We start from the raw sequence: 24,077 nt of genomic DNA on the forward strand, positions 1-24,077 counted from the left end.
TAATGTCTTTTGTCTCACCACCACTAATGAGATGGTCGACAGTGCGCACCTCATCTCTGCTGTCACATCCAACCTGGATCGATATTTGGTTTTAATGCAGACGAGAGCACTGAATCCAGCTTCACACAGATATGAGCCGGCAAAGGGTAGCCTACCATGAGTTTTATGGTGCTTTCAAAACAACTGAGAACGAGGTCAACTCATGACATCAGTGATCTTTAGGTCGGAAAGTCGGAAAGTCGGAGCTCTAGAAAGGGGTCTGAGTTTTCGAGTTGGATGATCGTTCAAAGTGACTTTTCCCAGTTGTTTTGAACGCACTGAAGTCTGAGATTTCCGATTTCCCAGTTCTGAGTTCCCAGTTGTTTTGAACGCGGCATTAATGCTCAGAGGTAGACGGCAGGGTATTCCCTTTGAGTCAGGAACCAAAACTCCTCTGTAGTGACCCATGAATGCATTGTCTGTAGCATTCGGTCACATGACAGCCCGATCAGCTGTTTGATTCCACTTACTGGCATATCAACTGATCCAGAATCACAGTCAAACCGATTGGGAAGTAGGTCCGTCCCAAAGTGCTCTTCCAAGCGTTGGAGGCGAGCAGACATCACTCGTGTGGGACACGATTAGGAAGTAGGTCCGTGTCCTACTTTCTGTGTCCTACCCCACAGGTACTGATGCTGTTTTCTGTTATTTTCTTTTCTTTACACAGAAAGTCAACCAGATCTTTTTATTTTATTTTTTACAACAGTTCCTCTCTCAATGCAAAAAAAAATATTTACAACACTCCCCCTCGATAACCACCAAGCCTGTGTGAAATAGAACCCCATAATGCTCTGGTCCCATGTCTCCACATAGTATTTTAAACAGGCGTGTGCGCAGTGGATGTAGTTAGATGTAGTTTACAATCGAAGTTACCTGCTGCAGTATCTCTGAGTTCTGTGCCCAGCTCTTTTGCCGCCAGTTGCTCTCGGTGCATCATACAGTGCGTCCATATGGCAGAGGGAGACTCATTCATAACTAGAGTGCAGAGGCCCGCCCGCCATCCCTTGATAGATGGAGCCCCATCTGTGAATAAGCCCACCATTCGATCCCATATGGAATCTGTTTATCGTCAACATAGCCACGCAGCACACTGAACATCCCATCCCCTGTGCCGTTTCATGCTCGGGAATCTTGAGACAGAACAATATGTCTTCGTGAATAGCATCCCCCGACATGTATAGCAAAAAAAACGCGTGGACATTTAGGCCCTCACCATTTGGAGAGCATAAGCTGGGGAGTTTGAGTCATTCAGTCAGAGTTTCCTCTTGATTGCTAGCAATAGCGTAAATTCTTCATTTAACAGTGTTATCTGACTACGGTTCTGATCTGAGTTTCTGTGCCTTTGCCTCACCGCACATTGTTTTCACCATATCAATTGCGGCTGGTAATATCAAAGTCTCTGCAATAGTATGTGGTTTCATAGCGTAGCCATTCACCGTGGGACGGTCAAGTGCGGCCTTTTCCCATGATCTAAGGTGGCTCTGTGGTTGAATTTTGTCTTTTAGATTTGAATCATTTTCAGTTAGATTTTTAAGGTTAACCAAATTACAATCATTTTGAGATACAAGTACGATATTATGATACACTATATATACAAAAGTATGTGGACACCCCTTCAAATTAGTGGATTCAGCTATTTCAGCTACACCCGTTGCTGACAGGTGTATAAAGTCGAGCACACAGCCATTCAATCTCAATAGACATTGGCAGTAGAATGGCCTTACTGAAGAGCTCAGTGACTTTCAAAGTGTCACCGTCATAGGATGCCACATTTCCAACAAGTCAGTTCATCAAATTGCACCGGTCAACTGTGCTGTTATTGTGAATTGGAAACGTCTAGGAGCAACAACGGTTCAGCTGCAAAGTGGTAGGCCTCACAGCACGAAGTGGTAGGGCTCACAGCATGGGACCGCCGAGTGCTGAAGCGCGTAAAGCGTAAAAATCGCCTGTCCTCGGTTGCAACACTCACTACCGAGTTCCAAATTGCACCTGAAAGCAACGTCAGCACAAGAAATGTTTGTCGGGAGCTTCATGAAATGGGTTTCCATGGCCGAGCAGCCGTACACAAGGCCTAAAATCACCATGTGCAATGCCAAGCATACGCTGGAGTGGTGTAAAGCTCACCACCATTGGACTCTGGAGCAGTGGACATGCGTTCTCTGGAGTGATGAATCATGCTTCACTATCTGGCAGTCCGACGGACGAATCTGGGTTTGGCGGATGCCACTACCTGCCCGAATGCATATTGTCAACTGTAAAGTTTGGTGGAGGAGGAATAATGGTTTGGGGCTGTTTTTCATGCTTCAGGCTAGGCCCCTTAGTTCCAGTGAAGGGAAATCGTAATGCTACAGCATACATTCTAGACGATTCTGTGCTTCCAACTTTGTGGCAACAGTCTGAGTAAGGCCCTTTCCTGTTTCAGCATGACAATGCCCCCATGCACAAACTGAGGTCCATACAGAAATGGTTTGTCGAGATTGGTGTGGAAGAACTTGACTGGCCTGCGCAGAGCCCTGACCTCAACCCCATCGAACACCTTTGGGATGAATTGGAACACCAACTGCGAGCCAGGCCTAATCGCCCAACATCAGTGCCCGACCTCACTAATGCTCTTGTGGCTGAATGGAAGCAAGTCCCCTCAGTAATGTTCCAACATCTAGTGGAAATTATTTATTTCTATCATGATTTTGGACATTCTCCCACGACCCCATTTTCATATCACATGACCCCTAGTTTGGGAACCGCTGGGATACGCTGTTATTCGCTGATCTACCGTTATTGGTGGGAAGCATTTTTCAGCCATCCTTGTTTGTATAATTGGTGATAAATTCATCTTTATTGTGTTCAATCCTAATTCACTTCCTGAATGCTTTCATTCATTCGCTTCCTTCTCTCGCTCAGTCCTACTTCAAAACAGTGAGGGAACATGTGAGCGCAACTTGACTGGCAGCTATTTGATAGGGTTTTACTGAAGAGGAGAGGAGAAAGCTGGGCATTGTGGAGGATCAGAGATGCTGAGAAGCTTCCAAACGAATTATTGAAGGGTACTCAATAGGACGGTGTTAACTCCTTCGGAACTCGAGGGAGTTTCCATGGAGTACAACTGAGCAAGTGGGGTGAGCGACTGAACGGAGAATGAGAAATGGAATTGGGCCAATCTCTCAGTTACTGTCATGGTTGTGTTCATTTGGGCACGCACCAGAAAACATTTTAAGTCCAAGTAGTCCCCCTCTGTTTCAGTCCGTTTTCTTTTGTTTGGTGCTGAATGGACATGACCCAGGTGCTAAAAGGCCTCTCTTAGTGGTTATATCTGACCTCTGACCTCTGTCTCCCAGGGCTCAACGAGTGCACGCTCAACAACGGCGGCTGCTCCCACATCTGCCTGGATCGACCAATCGGCTACGAGTGCCAGTGTCCCACCGGGTACCAGCTACTGGACAAGAGGACATGTGGAGGTGAATATTGAGAGCACGCACACACACATACGGAAGTATACAGATGCCCCCCCCCCCACACACACACACACACACACACACACACACACACACACACAGAGACACACACAATACAGTATAGACACACACGCACATAAATAGTACCGTGACTTTCATACCCCCTTCTCAAAATTCCATTCCTTTTCATCAGTATCATTTCTCCATCTCACACAAAGTTAAAGACTGCTATCTGTTGGAAGAAATGTGAAGACTTGAACCCACAGAGACGGTCTCATATTTTCACCTCTCTTTTTGAATTGCAATTTTTTTCTTCAAAGTACAGCTTTTAAGCCACAGAATTGGCATGGAGAATTCGAGCACCTCCTTCCAGCTGCCCACTGCTCTGAGGATAGGAAACACTGTTACCACCGATAATTCCACTATAATTGAGAATTTCAACAAGCATTTCTCTACGGCTGGCCATGCTTTCAACCTGGCTACCCCTACCCCGGTAAACTGCCCAGCACCCTCCACAGCAACCCGCCAAAGCCCCCACCATTTCTCCTTCACCCAAATCCAGATAGCTGATGTTCTGAAAGAGCTGCAAAATCTGGACCCCTACAAATCAGCCGGGCTAGACAATCTGGACCCTCTCTTTCTAAAATTATCTGCCGAAATTGTTGCAACACCTATTACTAGCCTGTTCAACCTCTCTTTCGTATCGTCTGAGATTCCCAAAGATTGGAAAGCTGCCGCGGTCATCCCCCTCTTCAAAGGGGGTGACACTCTAGACCCAAACTGCTACAGACCTATATCTATCCTACCCTGTCTTTCTAAGGTCTTCGAAAGCCAAGTTAACAAACAGATCACCGACCATTTCGAATCCCACCGTACCTTCTCCGCTATGCAATCTGGTTTCAGAGCTGGTCATGGGTGCACCTCAGCCACACTCAAGGTCCTAAACGACATCATAACCGCCATCGATAAGAGACATTACTGTGCAGCCGTATTCTACGACCTGGCCAAGGCTTTCGACTCTGTCAATCACCACATTCTTATCGGCAGACTCGTCAGCCTTGGTTTCTCAAATGATTGCCTCGCCTGGTTTACCAACTACTTCTCTGATAGAGATCAGTGTGTCAAATCGGAGGGCCTGTTGTCCGGACCTCTGGCAGTCTCTATGGGGGTGCCACAGGGTTCAATTCTCGGGCCGAGTCTCTTCTCTGTATACATCAATGATGTCGCTCTTGCTGCTGGTGATTCTCTGATCCACCTCTACGCAGACGACACCATTTTGTGTACTTCTGGCCCCTTTTTGGACACTGTGTTAACTAACCTCCAGACGAGCTTCAATGCCGTATAACACTCCTTCCGTGGCCTCCAACTGCTCTTAAATGCAAGTAACACCTGCCCGCCCGTCCAGCATCACTACTCTGGACGGCTCTGACTTAGAACACGTGGACAACTATAAATACCTAGGTGTCTGCTTAGACTGTAAACTCTCCTTCCAGACTCACATTAAGCCTCTCCAATCCAAAATTAAATCTAGAATCCGCGTCCTATATCGCAACAAAGCATCCTTCACTCATGCTGCCAAACATACCCTCGTAAAACTGACCATCCTACCGATCCTCGACTTTGGCGATGTCATCTATAAAATAGCCTCCAACACTCTACTCAACAAATTGGATGCAGTCTATCACAGTGCCATCCGTTTTGTCACCAAAGCCCCATACACTACCCACCACTGCGACCTGTACGGTCTCGTTGGTTGGCCCTTGCTTCATACTCGTCGCCAAACCCACTGGCTACAGGTCATCTACAAGTCTCTGCTAGGTAAAGCCCCGCCTTATCTCAGCTCACTGGTCACCATAGCAGCACCCACCCGTAGCACGCGCTCCAGCAGGTATATCTCACTGGTCACCCCCAAAGCCAATTCCTCCTTTGGTCCCCTTTCCTTCCAGTTCTCTGCTGCCAATGACTGGAACGAACTGCAAAAATTCCCATATCTCCCTCACAAGCTTTAAGCACCAGCTGTCAGAGCAGCTCACAGATCACTGCACCTGTACATAGCCCATCTGTAAACAGCCCATCTATCTACCTCATCCCCATACTGTATTTATTTTATTTATCTTGCTCCTTTGCACCCCAGTATCTCTACTTGCACGTTCATCTTCTGCACATCTACCATTCCAGTGTTTAATTGCTATGTTGTAATTACTTCGCCACCATGGCCTATTTATTGCCTATTTATTATCTTACCTCATTTGCACTCACTGTATATAGACTTTTTTTTCTTCTTTTTTGTTCTACTGTATTATTGACTTTATGTTTTGTTTATTCCTTGTGCAACTCTGTGTTGTATGTGTCGAATTGCTACGCTTTATCTTGGCCAGGTCGCAGTTGCAAATGAGAACTTGTTCTCAACTAGCCTACCTGGTTAAATGAAGGTGAAATAAATCAATAAAAAATAAAACCTAAACCTAACCACTAACTCCTTACCCTAACACTAATTGTAACCCTAACCCTAAACCTAACCCCTAAGCTTAAAATAGCCTTTGTCCTCATGGGGACGTGGGAAATGTCCCCACGAGGGAGGATTGTCCTTGTTTTTTTTCTATCCTTGTGGGGACTTTGGGGTATTTTAGGTCCTCACAAGGATATAAGAACCAACCAACACACACACCTCCACATTAGAGTACAGTGTGATTGATAACCCCCTCTTCCATTCCGCCCCTAGACATTGATGAGTGCGAGAGCGCCAACGCCTGCAGCCAGATCTGCATCAACTACAAGGGAGACTTCAAGTGCGAGTGCTACCAAGGCTATGAGATGGACCCCGTCACCAAGACCTGCAAGGCAGAGGGTGAGTGACAGCGGGAGGGAAGGGGGAAGGGAGAGAGTGAGGGTTGAAGCAGAGGGAGGAAGGGATGAAGGGAAGGACAGAGAGAGGGAGGTAGAGACATCAAGTATGAGTGCTATGAAGGCTATGAGATGGACCCCGTCACCAAGACCGGCAAGGCAGAGGGTGAGTGACAGCGGGAGGGAAGGGGGATAGGGAGGGAAGGGGGATAGGGAGGGAGGGAGGGAGGGAGGGAGGGAGGGAGGGAGGGAGGGAGGGAGGGAGGGAGGGAGGGAGGGAGGGAGGGAGGGAGGGAGGGAGGGAGGGAGGGAGGGAGGAGGAAAAGAGATGAACCCCAAACCGATCCCTAGCCCATACCCCTTAAGCACTCATGTAGATCTGAAAGAATTGGATAGGTATAAGCAGTATGGTTAAAATTCTACCTAGACTATCAGATAGCAAGGTGGCGCTTTCAGCGTTGTTCATATCCATTCTCCTGAGATCTAGTGCCTATGGATGTGTGGCACAGGAGCTGGAGAAAAAAATCAAATATTTATACAGAGGACATAAGGTTATATCCGCTCTCTGTTTGCTGCATCAACAAGCACCCAAGAGGTTCAATTAGGTGTTTCTGTATTTCAGGAAAGCAACAAGACCCTTAGCACCCATATAATGGTTTTAATGCCATATTGGTTTTTGATAACAAAGAAGCACTTAAGTTTTCCTCTGAATGATCTTGTTGCTCCTCATTGTCTTTTCATGCACCTGGGTTGGTGCGTAGTTCATCTAAAACACCTAACAAGTATCAGTATGACTACTGATTCTCACACACACACACACACACACACACACACACACACACACACACACACACACACACACACAGAGAGATACACACTCTCATACTTACACACACACAGCCCAGCCGTGCTTAATTATATTAGTGCATTTTAATGACAGTAATATCACAGCAGTCGACAGGCTTGAGGGACCCGCTGCTACTTTAGTTACACTCACTCACTCACTGACACACACACACACACACACACACACACAAACCACTGCTTCTTTAGTCGGTGAATGAGCGTTGTGTGTAACTCTCCCACTCCTTCCAATTAGGAAATGTTTTTTTTTAAGAATGTAAACATGGCCTCTTCTCTCAATTCCTCTCTCTCTTCAAGCTTTTGGGGATTATTTTCTGAGGAGACAAGAATTACAGAAATTACCCTCTTGGCATTGTTATTTGGAGAGGTACTCATGTCACACTATTAGAAATAATTTGTTGTAATGGGCTAAACTGCTGTGACTCACCTTGGTGCCTCGAGGGCATGTGAGCGTAATTAGATTGATTCAGAATGTAAATACGTCAATCTGTCGCTAAAGCTAGATAGGAAAGTAGTGTGGTTTAATTAGATAATGTTTCTTTATCCTGCTCCACTAGCTTTTGAGTTGTTTAAAAAACAAATTGGGGGGGGGGGGGGTTAGTGTGTGTGCCTGGCAAGCGTATATACAGTGTGCACTTGCGTATCATGTACGCTATGTGGACTCGGCTATTTCAGCCACACCCGTTGCTGACAGATGTATAAAATCTAACACACAGCCTTGACAGTAGAATGGTTTACAGCCGTGAGTCTTTCTCGGTAAGTCTTTCGGGGTAAGGCTACTTAACAGCTTCTACCCCCGAGCCATATTTAATCAAATTGACTATTTGCATTTTACACTGCTGCTACTCACTGTTTACCCCTACCTACATGTACATATTACCTAATTTACCTTGACTAACCTGTACCCCCACACATTGACTCGGTACCGGTACCCCCTGTATATAGCCTCGTTATTGTTTTTTTATTGTGTAAATTTTTTACCTTAGTTTATCTAGTAAACTTTTTATTAACTCTTATTTTCTTAAAACTGCATTGTTGGTTAGGGGCTTGTAAGTAAGTATTTCACTGTAAGTTTTACACCTGTTGTATTTGGCGCATGTGACAAATAAAATTAGATTTGATTGGAAAAGTCAAGGGGTGTGAATACTTTCTCACCCCTTCCGTAGAAAGACCCCAGGAAGATAGGCCATAGAATATGAATTCTGGCCAAAGAATATGGGCAAAATAAGTTGACCTCTCCACTTTCCCTTCTACAGGGAAGTCGCCCTACCTGATGTTCACCAACCGCCATGAGATCCGTCGGGTGGACCCAGTGAAGAAGGATTACAGCCAGGTGCTGGCAACCCAGAAAAACGCTGTGGCGCTTGACATAGACGTGGCCAATAACCGCCTGTTCTGGTGCGACCGCTTCCACCGCAACATCTACAGGTACTGGTTCTGACACTTGACCTTAGGGTTGCAATTTACAAAATTCCTGAAACTTTCCCCAAGTTCACAGGTTTTTCAGAAATCCTACTTGGAGGATTTCCAATTGAAGCATTGCCTCCTGATTCCCACCTGGGAACTTTGAGGATACCCTTTCCGGGTAGTTAACCTATGAACTTTGGGAAGGACAATCACTCGCTCCCTCACTCACTAATGTCCTTATGCAATCACCTCTTAGGATTGCTTTGCTTTTGAAAATGTTTGTCTTGAAAAATAAATATATTTCAAAAGTTGTTCATCTGAACGCATTTCAACACAGATGGATTGGATTAATATGGATTAATCTAGTGGATTATATAAATTATTATATTATAATTTTTTCCTATTTGAGTGGGAGCCAGTCACATTTAATGAACTCATTTGTTTTATCCCTCATACCTCTCTAACCTCTACCTGGTGTCTCTTATCCCACATGGGAGTGTGCTAATTGGGACAGTATATCAGAGAACTGGAATCTATACCCATTACCTATACTCATCTCCCCTGTTGTAAAAGTGCCCAGTCATTAGCTTGTAGGACAGCTCCCTGTGTGGACAGCTGCTATTCTGGATACAGTGTCTCACCTACAGAGACTGACTGTGAAATGAACCCTTTTAAATGAACACAAGGTTAATTTATTTCGTTAAGCCATGGCCTGCCACAAGTGTCACTCTGTTACTGGCACCACTAGGACCATCAGCAACTGAGGCAGAGATTCAAACCAACACAGATTACTGACCTGTGCACTAGAGGTCTTCACGGGTCCAAAAAGTTAAGTCTGTTCTGAAATGCATCTGTGGCTTTCCCACCCGACCCGATATGCATTAATACATAAAAAAAAAACAGACCCGCTCAGAATGAACCCGAGGACAGTCAGACCCGTTCTGAAAAGGCCTGTTGAAAATAAGACCCAAACAGACCCGTGCTGGTTCGGATCCCAGAGACCCATTCAGATCTGAGAGTAGAACGAAAGAGCGAAAGAAACCTCCGACCGGGTGCTGCCAGCGCCATCAATAAACATATTTTTTTGCAATATTAATATCATACAGTGGATGCCTAAGCTTATAGGCCTACATGCAAGCAATGCCCTGATGAATTTAGCGCTTAAATCTCCGAGGGGGGCAATTCATGTTTTAGGAAAGTAAAAACCAATAAATCAATAGTCTATGAAGTTTTGAATATGCTACACATCGAAACACAACAAATTATTTTTGTTGTTGTTGTTATACGCAATTTTTAAGGACACGTAACTGTGGATCATTTGGACAGTATACTATTGATTTATTGGTTTTTACTTTCCTAAAACATGAATTGCCCCCCTCGGAGATTTAAGCGCTAAATTCATCAGGGCATTGCTTGCATGTAGGCCTATAAGCTTAGGCATCCACTGTATGATATTAATATTGCAAAAAAATATATAAAGGAAGAGAAGCTTACTCCTAGCCCTAGAGAGACCAAGAGAAAGATATGCCGGCAATATGTTCCCAACACCAACATGCTTCTGCTATACAGATAAAGCATACAGAAGGAAGCTAATTTGTTCATTTTCAATCACAATATGTTTTATAATATTATATTGTTAGATTAAAGGATGAACTCTGGTAGGCCTAAAACATTCTTCATCACCTCAAGTTCAACTGTCGGGGCCAGTTGGAGGGCTGATGCATTCTGCCTTCATAGGCCTGCAGTAGCTAATCCTACTAATAGCCATACCACATCAAACCTTGACAACTTTATTAGGGTAGTATCAAAAGTAAGTCAAGTCATTGTTTATAGGGAACACATGAACAGGTTATTATATTGTGGCATTAAGTTTTGCATCTCGCCTTTTTTGGTTTTTCCTTTTCATGTTTTGAGAGCGAGTAGCCCTACTAACCCTACCGGTAAATGTATTATGTTGCGGCAAACACAACAGTTGGAACTTAATTTGACCAAAGAAAAGGGCTGAACGTAATGAAACAAAACACTTGTTGCATATTTAAAGAACTGATTTGAAAAAAAGATGGCTAATTATAATCATACATTGAAATCATAGATTTAAAAGAATCTTTATAAAAGTGTCTTCAGCAGGGATATAAATCTCCTCTGGCAGACCGTTACCAGTCTGACGTTTGCTCAAGTATAAATCCCCTTTAAAATTCAATCACAGTGCACAGGTTGTCTATCTGTGTTGAATCCTGGCTATTACTTTTGAGGTAGCTGGTGCAAGTCTTTGAGTGTGATTCTCAAGCGTTTCTTTTTACACCCTTATCTATTACCATATTCACATGTCCCCCTCTATCCCCCAGTGCTCTGATCCCGGAGGCCAGTGTCCCGTCCCAGCAGGTGACCCTGGTGGACTCTGGCTCTCTCCTCTCCCCCGAGGGCCTGGCCCTAGACTGGGTCCAGCACAACCTCTACTGGACCGACTCGGGCCACAAGACCGTCTCGGTGGCCTCAGCCTACGACGGCCTCAAGAGGAGGGTGCTGGTGGACACGGAACTCAGCGAGCCCAGAGCCATAGCCCTGGACCCTCAGCACGGGTAAGTGTGGGGGTTTGTGTGTTGGTTTGTGGTCGTGTTGGCGCAACCACCTCGTAAATGAAGAAGGCCAACAATGCCATGTTGAAAAGACAAGAGCACAAGTGAAAAACAAGTAGCTCCTGCTCTGGCAGAACTTCCACCAATAATATATAATGTCCACTGCGCCACAGACTGTTACAGGCACAGATTGACCTCACCAGCTGTCAGCACATTCACTGTACTTGTGATATGTTTTAATATTATGTCATTGTCGTCAATAATGACGAACAAACATGAGTTGGACACCGATGTGAATGTTTGTCAATACGTAGAGAGTATGTCTGTCTGTGTAAACATGCATACAGCAGTAAACAGCTTGATTTCGTGTTGGTTTCCCTAGAATATCATAATATATGCCGTTTAGCAGGTGCTTTTTTCCAAACCGACTTAGTCATGCAGGCATACATTTTACATAATGGTGGTCACGGGGATCAACCCACTATCCTGGCTTTGCAAGCGCTCTACCAACTGATCTACAGAGGACCACCATTCCTCTGCCCAGGTTCATGTACTGGTCTGACTGGGGCACCCGGGCCAAGATCGAGAAGGCTGGGATGAATGGGGTGGACCGACAGGTCTTGGTGTCAGATAACATCGAGTGGCCCAACGGCATCACCCTAGGTAAGAGGGCGCGCACACTCACACAGACTCACAGACTCGCATATATACACACACATACACACACATACACACACAGATCCAGACAGACCCAGACGCACGCACGCACACACACACGGGGTGTTTACACAACACCACTTTTATGTGAGTGCCTTACAGTGAGTTTTCACCAACAACAAATTCGGCATTAGAAGTTCTGCCCCCAGAGAAATATGCGGGGGATTGTAAGGAAGGTAAGCGGCGGGAATCCTGCTAGCGGAGTGGTAGAAAAAGTTTAGCTCTGCTCTACTTTATGCAAATTTCAAGCGAAGCGTTGGGTTGGAATGAAGCGTTGGAGCAAAGCGTTGTCAAGAGGAGGCGCCGTGTTAGATATACACTGTTGAAAGCATTTGCTGAAATACTTTGGTTTTAACAATATGTATTTTTCAAGCAAGCTTAAAAATATTTTATCCTCTATATCTGTGCGCCTTAGAAACCTTTTAACACTAGAACCTCTGGGCCTCAACCTAATGAGCAGTCATTGTGACTGCAACATTCTAACAGTGTAATTAATACATTTCATATATGTTATCACAAAAATAATAAGGCCTTGCGTAACATTTAGAAAACTATTATTATTATTTTATAACACAACAGAATTTTCATTATGTTATGCAGGCTTTTTGTAAAAACACAATTCAAGTGTTCAATCAATTTTATTCATGGAGTGCCTTTGTTACAACTGTGAAACAGAAAGCATATGTGTTGGAACACGGTAACAGCTTCTTTTTATAACGACAAAATAAAACAAATACCCCAACCACCCAAGACGCAGGGTCAAATGATGAAAACATCAGTAGCCTAAACATCATTATGAGCGCCAAGTGGCCTTGATAAATAGTGAAAATCGGCACAAAAGCAATCAAATCAAAGCAAATTTTATTGGTCACATACACATGTTTAGCAGATGTTAATGTGAGGGTAGCGAAATGCTTGTGCTTCTGGTTCCGACAGTGCAGTAATATCTAACAAGTAATCTAATAGTTCCCCAACAACTACCTAATACACACAAATCTAAAAGGGGTGAATGAGATTATGTACATATAAGTATATGGATGAGCGATGGCCGAGTGGCATAGGCAAGGGTAACGATGTACGCTGAGAGTCTGGAAGCAAGTTCAGAGAGTGAATACATTGAATTAATAAATGAACAAAACAAGTAACACAAACAGCGCACCGACATGAGACAGCTTCAATGACGACTGGGGAAGAAACCAAAGGGAGTGACATATAAAGGGCAGGTAATCAAGGAGGTGATGGAGTCCAGGTGAGTGTCATTATGCGCGTACCGCTGGTGACAGGTGTGCACCCTAACGAGCAGCCTGGTGACCTAGAGGCCGGAGAGGGAGCACATGCGACAGCAAGGTGCAATAGATGGTATAAAATACAGTATATACAGTTGAAGTCGGAAGTTTACATACACTTAGGTTGGAGTCATTAAAACTTGTTTTTCAACCACTCCACAAATTTCTTGTTAACAAACTATAGTTTTAGCAAGTCGGTTAGGACATCTACTTTGTGCATGACACAAGTAATTTTTCTAACAATTGTTTACAGACACATTATTTCACTTATAATTCACTGTATCACAATTCCAGTAGGTCAGAAGTTTACTTACACTAAGTTGACTGTGCCAGAAAATGATGTCATGGCTTTAGAAGCTTCTGTTAGGCTAATTGGCATCATTTGAGTCAATTGGAGGTGTACCTGTGGATGTATTTCAAGGCCCACCTTCAAACTCAGTGCTTCTTTGCTTGACATCATGAGAAAATCAAAAGAAATCAGCCAAGACCTCCACAAGTCTGTGTCATCCTTGGGAGCAATTTCCAAATGCCTGAAGGTACCACGTTCATCTGTACAAACAATAGTACACAAGTATAAACACCATGGGAACACGCAGCCGTCATACCGCTCAGGAAGGAGACGCGTTCTGTCTCCTAGAGATGAATGTACTTTTGTGCAAAAAGTGCAAATCAATCCCAGAACAACAGCAAAGGACCTTGTGAAGATGCTGGAGGAAACGGTTACAAAAGAATCTATGTCCACAGTAAAACGAGTCCTATATCGACATAACCTGAAAGGCCTCTCAGCAAGGAAGAAGCCACTGCTCCAGAACCGCCTAAAAAAGACTATGATTTGCACCTGCACATGGAGAAAAGTCCTCTGTTCTGATGAAACAAAAATAGAACAGTTTTGCCATAATGACCATCATTATGTTTGGAGGAAAAAGGGGGACGCTTGCAAGCTGAAGTACACCATCCCAACCGTGAAGCACGGGGATGGCAGCATCATGCTGTGGGGGTGCTTTGCTGCAGGAGGGACTGGTGCACTTCACAAAATAGATGGCGTCATGAGGATGGAATTTATGTGAATATATTGAAGCAACATCAAGACATGAGTCTGGAAGTTAAAGCTTGGTTGCAAATAAGTAACCCCAAGCATACTTCCAAAGTTGTGGCAAAATGGCTTAAGGACAACAAAGTCAAGGTATTGGAGTGACCATCACAAAGCCCTGACCTCAATCCTATAGAAAATGTGTGGGCCGAACTGAAAAAGCGTGTGCGAGCAAGGAGGCCTACAAACCTGACTCAGTTACACCAGCTCTGTCAGGAGGAATGGGCCAAAATACACCCAACTTATTGTGGGAAGCTTGTGGAAGGCTACCCGAAACATTTGACCCAAGTTAAACAATTTAAAGGCAATACTACCAAATACTAATTGAGTGTATGTAAACTTCTGACCCACTGGGAATGTGATGAAAAAATAAAAGCTGAAATAAATCATTCCCTCTACTATTATTCTGACATTTCACATTCTTAAATTAAAGTGGTGATCCTAACTGACTTAAGACAGGGAATTTTTATTGGGATTAAATGTCAGGAATGGTGAAAAATTGAGTTTAAATGTATTTGGCTAAGGTGTATATAAACTTCCGACTTCAACAGTACATATGATATGAGTAATGTAAGATATGTAAACATTATTGTAGTGGCATTATATAAAGTGGCTTTATTTAAAGTGACTAGTGATCCATTTGTTAAAGTGGCCAGTGATTGGGTTTCCATGTAGGCAGCAGCCTCTCTGAGTTAGTGATTGCTGTTTAGCAGTCTGATGGCCTTGAGATAGAAGCTGTTCTTCAGTCTCTCGGTCCCAGCTTTGATGCACCTGTACTGACCTCTCCTTCTGGATGGTAGCGATGTGAACAGGCAGTGGCTCGGGTGGTTGTTATCCTTAATGATCTTTTTGGCCTTCCTGTGACATCGGGTGCTATAGGTGTCATGGAGGGTAGGTAGTTTTCCCCCAGTGATCGCGTTGTGCAGACCGCACCACCCTCTGGAGAGCCTTGCGGTTGAGGGCGGAGCAGTTGCCGTACCAAGCCGTGATACAGCCCGACAGGATGCTCTCGATTGTGGATCTGTAAAAGTTAGTCAGGGTTTTGGGTAACAAGCCAAATGTCCTCAGCCCCCTGAGATTGAAGAGGTGCTGTTGCGCGTTCTTCACCACACTGTCTGTGTGGGTGGACCATTTCAGTTTGTCGTTGATGTGTACACCGAGGAACTTAAAACGTTCCACCTTCTCCACTGCTGTCCCTTCAATGTGGATAGGTGGGTGCTCCCTCTGCTGCTTCCTGAAGTCCACGATCATCTCCTTTGTTTGGTTGACGTTGAGTGAGAGGTTGTTTTCCTGACACCACACTCCGAGGGCCCTCACTTCCTCCCTGTAAGCCGTCTCGTCGTTGTTGGTGATCAAGCCCACTACTGTTGTGTCGTCTGCAAACTTGATGATTGAGTTGGAGGCGAGCATGGCCACGCAGTCGTGGGTGAACAGGGAGTACAGGATGGGGCTGAGCACGCACCCTTGTGGGGCCCTAATGTTGATGGTCAGCGAGGTGGAGATGTTGTTTCCTACTTTCATCACCTCTGGCATTATAATGAATTATAATGAATGTGTCAATATGACAGTAGTAAACATTTTTTAATTATTGTCAGCTCGTGCTGACATTGAGTGCGTTATCCCTTGTCCTAATAGTTGATACATTCTTCGTAACCTTCACTTGCTTGAAGCACTTTAACATACCTTTGTTTGCTTGTAGTGCTTAATAGTCTCCGGTTTTCGGCTGTGCAGGCGCCTTATTTTGCACAGAGGGAGGGTTCTCCCATCTCACTTCGTTCATGGTGCCGACTAGGCTTGTTTTATTTTGCAGTAGTTGTTTGCCAATGACAGTGAAGTGAAGAAATGTTCCATGGTGAAGTGAAGATATTGCCCATGGTGACATTTCTCCCCTTGCCAACTTAAGGTTCTACAAGCCTCATCACCACATTCTCCTACATTCGCTCACCTTCTGCCCGATGTGGATATTTTCCCAGGTGTTGGAAGCTGTTCAGCATGTACAATTACGCATGCCCTCACTGTGTAGCCTACTCCAAGTAGGTCAGAGTAGGCTGATAAGACTGCTTTGATTTGGTGGACTGATATAGGGTACATACCATTTAGAGATTATGATTAGAGTATACCAATGCAATAGAATGGCCCGCCCTGTTCTTCATTCACAATTGGTGATTACATAATTATGCATCATTCACTTCCCCTCGCTCATCAACTCACCCATTCTCCCCCTTTCGCCCCCTTTCGCCAATCATACTTTACTTAATATATTTACTCTGTTGTTATATGGGTTCAAATTAGTTTCGGTATAGTTTAGGTTCAGTATCGAGGCAGTTATCGGGGTGATTATCAGCTGGGGAGAAGGAGCGGAGCAGGCCAAACTGTCGGGAAAAGGAGGGTCAGCGGGGGAAAACCATTCAAAATGACATGCCCTCCTAAAACTGGTTATAACTCCAGTTCTGTTTGTGATATTACGATTCTAACACTGACGATGTGTTATATAGACTTATTTTGGAAAAATCAAGGAGCAGTCAAAATAACTGCTTTAGCAGTTCCAATGTTAATAATGGTAATACAGTCCATTTGTAAAGTGCTTTTCCTTAGTTTCTTTCTTTTGTTTTGGTTTGGTTTTCACTAGTTTTGTTACATAGTGAACTTACAGTTGATAACTCATCTCCTTCGAGTTGAAACTTCTTGATATAACCCCAATTGATCGTTTGACTAAATATTATAATGAGCAGTGTTTTCGGAGCTGTATGTCTGCCCAAGTGGCCATCAATGCCTGTGTGTGTGTGTGTGTGTGTGTGTGTGTGTGTGTGTGTGTGTGTGTGTGTGTGTGTGTGTGTGTGTGTGTGTGTGTGTGTGTGTGTGTGTGTGTGTGTGTGTGTGTGTGTGTGTGTGTGTGTGTGTGTGTGTGTGTCAGATGTAGCCAACAGGCGTCTGTACTGGGTGGACTCCAAGCTGCACCTCATCTCCAGCGTGGACCTGAACGGGGCTCACCGCAGGACACACCTGTCCTCCTCAGAGAGACTGGGACACCCCTACGCACTGGCCGTGTTTGAGGTGAGAGAGTGTGTGTGTGGTTTTGCCGGTGTGTGCCGCTCTAATGCTGAACATCTTGCGAGTGAAGGGTTGAGTGAGCAGAGGGATGAGCTAGGTGTCTGTGGACACGCCTTTAATGAGCTGAAATAAAGCCTGATGAGAAGTTGGAGACACAGAGAGTGGGAGAGATAAAAGGTGAAAAGAGAGGGGAAGGGGCAGAGAGAGAGAACTTTATTCTGGAAAAATAAAGTAATTAAAAAAAAATGAAGGCCTGACAATTGTCTGTTCAATTATATACTTTCAGTTAGGGCTGCATATTACAGTAACTTTCCCAAAATTCCCAGGTTTCCCAGTTGGAAGATTACGGGAATCAGGAAGGAAAGAGCAGGAAATCAAGAATCCTACAACCAGGATTTCTGGAAAACCTGAACATTTTTGTAAAGAATTTTGCAACCCTTGTCCCATTTTGTCCTAGGATCAGCCAGGGTGCACAATAACTATTTGTGTAAAGCCTGTAGTTTTACAAGCGTTGTGTACAAGCTACAAAAGTTAAAGGGGTAGTTCACCCAAATTGCAAAATAACACATCGGTTTCCTTAAAGGCCCAGTGCAGTCAGAAACTAGTTTTATATACATTTCCATAGGTTGGAATAACACTGTGAAATTGTAAACATTTTGATAATACCCTTTTAGTGTAAAAGCTGAAAATTCAGCCTGTTTTGGTGGGATGGAGCTTTGGCCTGCATGGTGGATTTGTTAACAGACAAATAAGAAAGAACGTTCCAAACCTCTCTGCCAATAACAGCTAGTTTTCAGTTTTCCCTTTCCCCACTCAGACCACTCCCAGACATTCCTAGCTAAATTATTTATTGAGAAATTGAGCTTTGCCGCGAAGCTATTTTTGTTTCTTTTTGACCATTTTAATTGAATAGAATCACAGTAAGGCACTTAATTGTTACCCAGAAAGGATTTGATATTGAGATAAAAACATCTGCATTGAACTTTGAAGCAGTCTATGGACAAGATATGACCGCAATCCATGCTTTGGTTTTGTTTACCTGGCCACTGTTTCAAATGCTAACTTTTTAGCATTTGTTGCACAAAGTCTATGGTCCTATATTAGCATTTCGCGCGTCATGTCCAAATCATCCATAAGTAACTTCATTGAGCCACACAATCAACTTGTGATTTTTTTATACTTTTTTTTACCCCTTTTTGAGGTATCCAATTGGTAGTTATAGTCCTGTCCCATCGCTGCAACTCCCATACGGACTCAGGAGAGGTGAGGTTCGAGAGCCGTGCGTCCTCGGAAACACAACCCAGCCAAGCCGCACTGCTTCTTGACACAACACCCACTCAACCAGGAAGCCAGCCCGCACCAATGTGTCAGAGGAAACACCGTACACACCTGGCGACCATGTCAGTGTGCATTGCGCCCAGCCCGCCACAGGAGTCGCTAGTGTGCGATGGGACAGGATTATCCCTGCCGGCCAAACCCTCCCCTAACCCGGACGACGCTGGGCCAATTGTGCGCCGCCCCATGGGTCTCCCGGTCGCGGCCGGCAGCGACAGAGCCTGGACTCAAACCAGGTTCTCTAGTGGCACAGCTAGCACAGCGATGCACTGCCTTAGACCACTGCGCCACTCGGGAGGTCTTAAGGATGATTTTGACATGAAGCAAAAACATGCTAATAGGTACCATGTCCTCCTAATTCAATATCTAGACACATTTTTTTTATGTCTTTCAAATATCATTGATTTCCGACTTGACTGTCCCCATTACCCTCCTGAGACAGAAACTCCAGAAGTAAAGACAGCCATTAAGTAATTGATGGTGTTACATAGACGGAGCTATCGTTACCCTGGGCTGCTATATTCTCCTAAACAAATATCAACACGTGTTAGATGGGTTTTTTTTACGGTGTATTTTTTTTTTCTTCATTTTTTGACTGTCCTTATTGACCTATGGAGACTCGGAACCCCAGAAGGAAAGACATTCAAGTCATTGAATGGTGTAACGCTGACTGACGGAGCTATCATTAGCTGGGTGCTGCTGTGTCACGCAGCGCTTGATGTCTGTGTTTAGTCTCCCACTGCTGTGTGCGCGGGTGTGTGTTTAGTCTATGACTGCTGTGTTTGTTTTGTCTTCCCCTCTGGGACGACAGACTGTGCGGAATAAACAGAGAAGTTACTGGAGAGGAGAGGGAGCTGAGAGCTGCCCAGAGCTCTGTTGTTGTTGTTAGTGACACACGCACTGCAGGCACTGGCCACAACATTGGCACACACAGATGCAGTGCGTGGGCACATATATATATATACACACACACACACATACACACACACTGCAGGCAGGGCCACACCACTGGCACACACACGCATATTGATGTACACACACATACAGATTATTGCACGTACACACAGATGCTCGTGTGCACACACACACACACACACACTGCAGGCACAGCTATGACACACTGGCATCCACCCAGATTAAAGTTTTACTGCTGGCCCTAGTCATATCGCACACAGACAGGCTGGCAGCTGGTTAACGGGTGGGCCAGAGGGAAGTGTCTGTCTATGTGATGTGTGATGTGTGTGTGCTTATGCATACACAGCGTGTGTTTGTGTGTGGTGCATTTGCTTGCTCCCAAGTAGGGCTGCGGTGGTCATGAAACTTTGGTACGTCTACATCGGGGATCATCAACTAAATTCAGCTGTGGCACAACTTTTTATTTTGCGGATGGTCAGGGGGCCGGAACATATTTACTAATAATTTGGGGACTGAAAATTGACGGCCAGAAGCCCAAACAGATATAATATTAGACTAAAACATATTAATTTTATACCTTGCTTACATTTGTATACGATCACATATACTGAACAAAAATATAAACGCAACATGTCAAGTGTTTGTCTCATGTTTCATCAGCTGAAATAAACAATTCCAGAAATGTTCCATATGCACAAAAATATTATTTCTCTCAAATGTTGTGCACAAGTTTGTTTACATCCCTGTTAGTGAGCATTTCTCCTTTGCCAAGATAATCCATCCACCTGACAGGTGTGGCATATCAAGAAGCTTATTAAACAGCATGATCATTACACAGGTGCACCTTGTGCTGGAGACAATAAAAGGCCACTCTAAAATGTGCAGTTTTGTCACATAGCACAATGCCAAGATGTCTCAAGTTTTGAGGGAGTGTGCAATTGGCATGCTGACTGCAGGAATGTCCACCAAGAGTTGTTGCCAGAGAATGTTATGTTCATTTCTCTACCATAAGCTGCCTCCAACGTCGCTTCAGAGAATTTAGCAGTACGTCCAACCGGCCTCACAACCGCAGACCACGTGTAACCGCGCCAGCCCAGGACCTTCACATCCGGCTTCTTCACCAGCCACCCGGACAGCTGATGAAACTAAGGAGTATTTCTGTCTCTAATAAAGCCTTTTTGTGGAGAAAAACTAATTCTGATTGGCTGGGCCTAGCTCCCCAGTGGGTGGGCCTATGCCCTCTCAGGCCCATCCATGACTGCGCCCCTGCCCAGTCATGTGAAATCCATCGATAAGGGCCTAGTTTGTTTATTTCAATTGACTGATTTCATATGCACTTTCATTTTGAGCACCGTAGGTGGACGCTAGGCATGGGCAATATACTGTTTATACCGTATACCGCGGTATTCTGAAATACCGCCGATATGATTTTCAATACCATTTAAAAAAAATAACTGTACCTCCGTAACCTTTTTTAAATTGTTGCATGTTGCATATTTTGTTCAGTATTTTATTTTACTTTATTTATTTCACCTTTATTTAACCAGGTAGGCTAGTTGAGAACAAGTTCTCAACTAGCCTATCTGGTATTCCCACGCATATTATGTGTGGGAATACTTTGGAACAGATTTCCAAAATTAAAATCACTTGGAGCTGATATGCTGGGGTTTTTATGTCCAACAATAAAAAATACAGAAAATTATTGATTACAAAAAATTTGCTGAAATCTTGGGGGGTTAAATAAAATCCTGCGGGCCGCCAGTTGAGGGACCATTTTAAAAAGTTACTATATTGTCATAAAGTTCGTCGTATGGAGTGGACCAAAACGCAGCGGGTATGTGAATGCTCATCTTCCTTTTATTGAAGAAAAACCAAACAAACCACTTACACAAAACAAACGACGAAAACAGTCCTGTAAGGTGCTCAGACTATACACGGAAACAACCACCCACAAACACAAGAGAAAATTAACCCACTTAAATATGGCCTCCAATTAGAGGCAACGACAACCAGCTGCCTCTAATTGGAGGTCGTTCCCAAAACTAACATAGATATAGAAAAACTAGAAAACCCACATAGAAATAGAAAACAAAGAACATAAACCAAATACCCTGAAACACACTAAACAAACACCCCTTGCCACGCCCTGACCGCACTACAATAACAAACAACCCCTTTTACTGGTCAGGACGTGACATATATCCATTTAATAAACACCATCACAATAATAAAGCCATCACAAAAAATCCATGATTTATTTTAGGCAGGTCTTAAGAAACATGATATGAAGAAAATATATTTCAGAAGAGCAGAATAGCATATTCTGGAGTTGGCCTTGTGTTACTGATCTGGCTACATGCCTTGCCACTGGCATAGCCTAGGCTGTAGGCTAGTTCATTTAGCAGACAAGATTTGCTTATAACTCCCATGCCATTATTTTATAGTAAGAAGAATACAATTTGAACATAGGTGAATTAAATAAAGGATATTTTTTCCCCAAAGGATTTCTGAGTGGTTGCGCACATTGAGCAGCTGTTCTGTGTTGAGTGGTTATAAAAAGTGATCATTTGAAACAGGTCCTATATGCTTAATATAGAGTTATTTGGCTACTTTAGTTGTGATACAAACCTTAGCATGTATTTTAAATCAAAACATATATGGGCTACATGATGCAACTAATTTGAAAAAGTCAACAACAAAATGTATGGGCTCTGTTTATTGCCTCAGTAGACTGCACACGTTTGAGCATCAGTCTCTCATTCACAAGCGATACTATTTTCAACTATCAGACTATTCTCAATTGAATCTTGTCTTTACATATACAAAATAATATGTGTGGAATTTGTTTCGATTTTACCATTGATAATAATGGGCCATTATCAAATGGGACATGTAATCCGTATGCTCTTGAATAGCCATGTGCTCATATGCCAAGTTGAGAAATAAATATAGTAGCCTAGCAATATAGCTGGGATCCTCCTCTTTTGAATAGAGGCAATCAAAGCGTATTTTTTTCACACGTGATTGCATATAGAAATGTTGCGCAATTCCTGGGCTTATAAGAGAACGTATTTCATTCCACGCATTGACCAGCTATTTGAGGAACTGGCTCTCGCTACGCCACAGGTGATGATGCCCTGTTCCCGGAGAGCTACCCTCCTGAAGGTTTTTGCTCCAACCTCAGATCTTACTAACCTGATTTCAGCTTATCAACCAGCTAATTATTAGCTTTGCATCCAAAATGCGTTCGGCTTTGACTTTGAAACAAGATCCACAACGACCATGAAATGTTTTAATTTGGAACGGGACCTCTTAACTCCCATCATTTATCCTCATCATTCAGATTACTCAAATTCAATCATGTGTTTGATTTGATTTTCGAAACCATTTGCATTGATGTCAGAGTGATTTAGAATGGTAACAAAAAAAAGACTGTGGCGTACCAGGCCATTTGCGACTTGAGGGCCGTTAGCAAGTCAGGCTATTAACGGCCATCAGCGGCATCCATTTACAGAGCGCAGTTTTGGAGTAGTTACCGTGACTCAACGGTCACGTGGAATTTGACAGCAGTCATGACTCGTGACCACCGATGTGGCGGTAACACAATCACCGTTACAGCCCTACTTCCAAGTGTGTATCAGTTTCATCTCATTGGGACTGTCACAGCCTGTTTAGCCAATGTGGTTAATGACATATACCCCACTGCCTTATTCCACTGTGGTAATGACATTTACCCCGCTGCCTTATTCCACTGTGGTAATGACATTTACCCCGCTGCCTTATTCCACTGTGGTAATGACATATACCCTGGCTGCCTTATTCCACTGTGGTAATGACATTTACCCCGCTGCCTTATTCCACTGTGGTAATGACATTTACCCCACTGCCTTATTCCACTGTGGTAATGACATTTACCCCGCTGACTTATTCCACTGTGGTAATGACATTTACCCCGCTGCCTTATTCCACTGTGGTAATGACATATACCCGGCTGCCTTATTCCACTGTGGTAATGACATATACCCTACTGCCTTATTCCACTGTGGTAATGACATTTACCCCGCTGCCTTATTCCACTGTGGTAATGACATATACCCCGCTGCCTTATTCCACTGTGGTAATGACATTATACCCTGCTGCCTTATTCCACTGTGGTAATGACATTTACCCCGCTGCCTTATTCCACTGTGGTAATGACATATACCCCGCTGCCTTATTCCACTGTGGTAATGACATTTACCCCGCTGCCTTATTCCACTGTGGTAATGACATATACCCCACTGCCTTATTCCACTGTGGTAATGACATATACCCCACTGCCTTATTCCACTGTGATAATGACATTTACCCCACTGCCTTATTCCACTGTGATAATGACATTTACCCCACTGCCTTATTCCACTGTGGTAATGACATTATACCCTGCTGCCTGTGCAAATTCCTGAAGAGACTCACTCCTAACTCTCTGCTCCTAACTCTGCTGGTGGATTGAACGGAGCTT

The 24,077-nt window shown here is 44.0% G+C and overlaps 1 protein-coding gene across 1 annotated transcript in view; it reads left to right on the forward strand.

Moving 5' to 3' along the window:
- Positions 1-24,077, forward strand: part of LOC106568715 (low-density lipoprotein receptor-related protein 8) — a 169,381-nt gene that overhangs the window by 135,510 nt on the left and 9,794 nt on the right. The window contains exons 8-13 of the mRNA XM_014139291.3: positions 3,375-3,494; positions 6,214-6,339; positions 8,456-8,627; positions 10,952-11,185; positions 11,727-11,845; positions 17,190-17,329. Of these exons, the coding sequence (XP_013994766.1) occupies positions 3,375-3,494; positions 6,214-6,339; positions 8,456-8,627; positions 10,952-11,185; positions 11,727-11,845; positions 17,190-17,329 (911 nt within the window). The remainder of the gene's footprint in view (positions 1-3,374; positions 3,495-6,213; positions 6,340-8,455; positions 8,628-10,951; positions 11,186-11,726; positions 11,846-17,189; positions 17,330-24,077) is intronic.

The sequence above is a fragment of the Salmo salar genome, chromosome 14 (genome assembly GCF_965601325.2).
Source record: "Salmo salar chromosome 14, fSalSal1, whole genome shotgun sequence".
Lineage (NCBI taxonomy): Eukaryota > Metazoa > Chordata > Actinopteri > Salmoniformes > Salmonidae > Salmo > Salmo salar.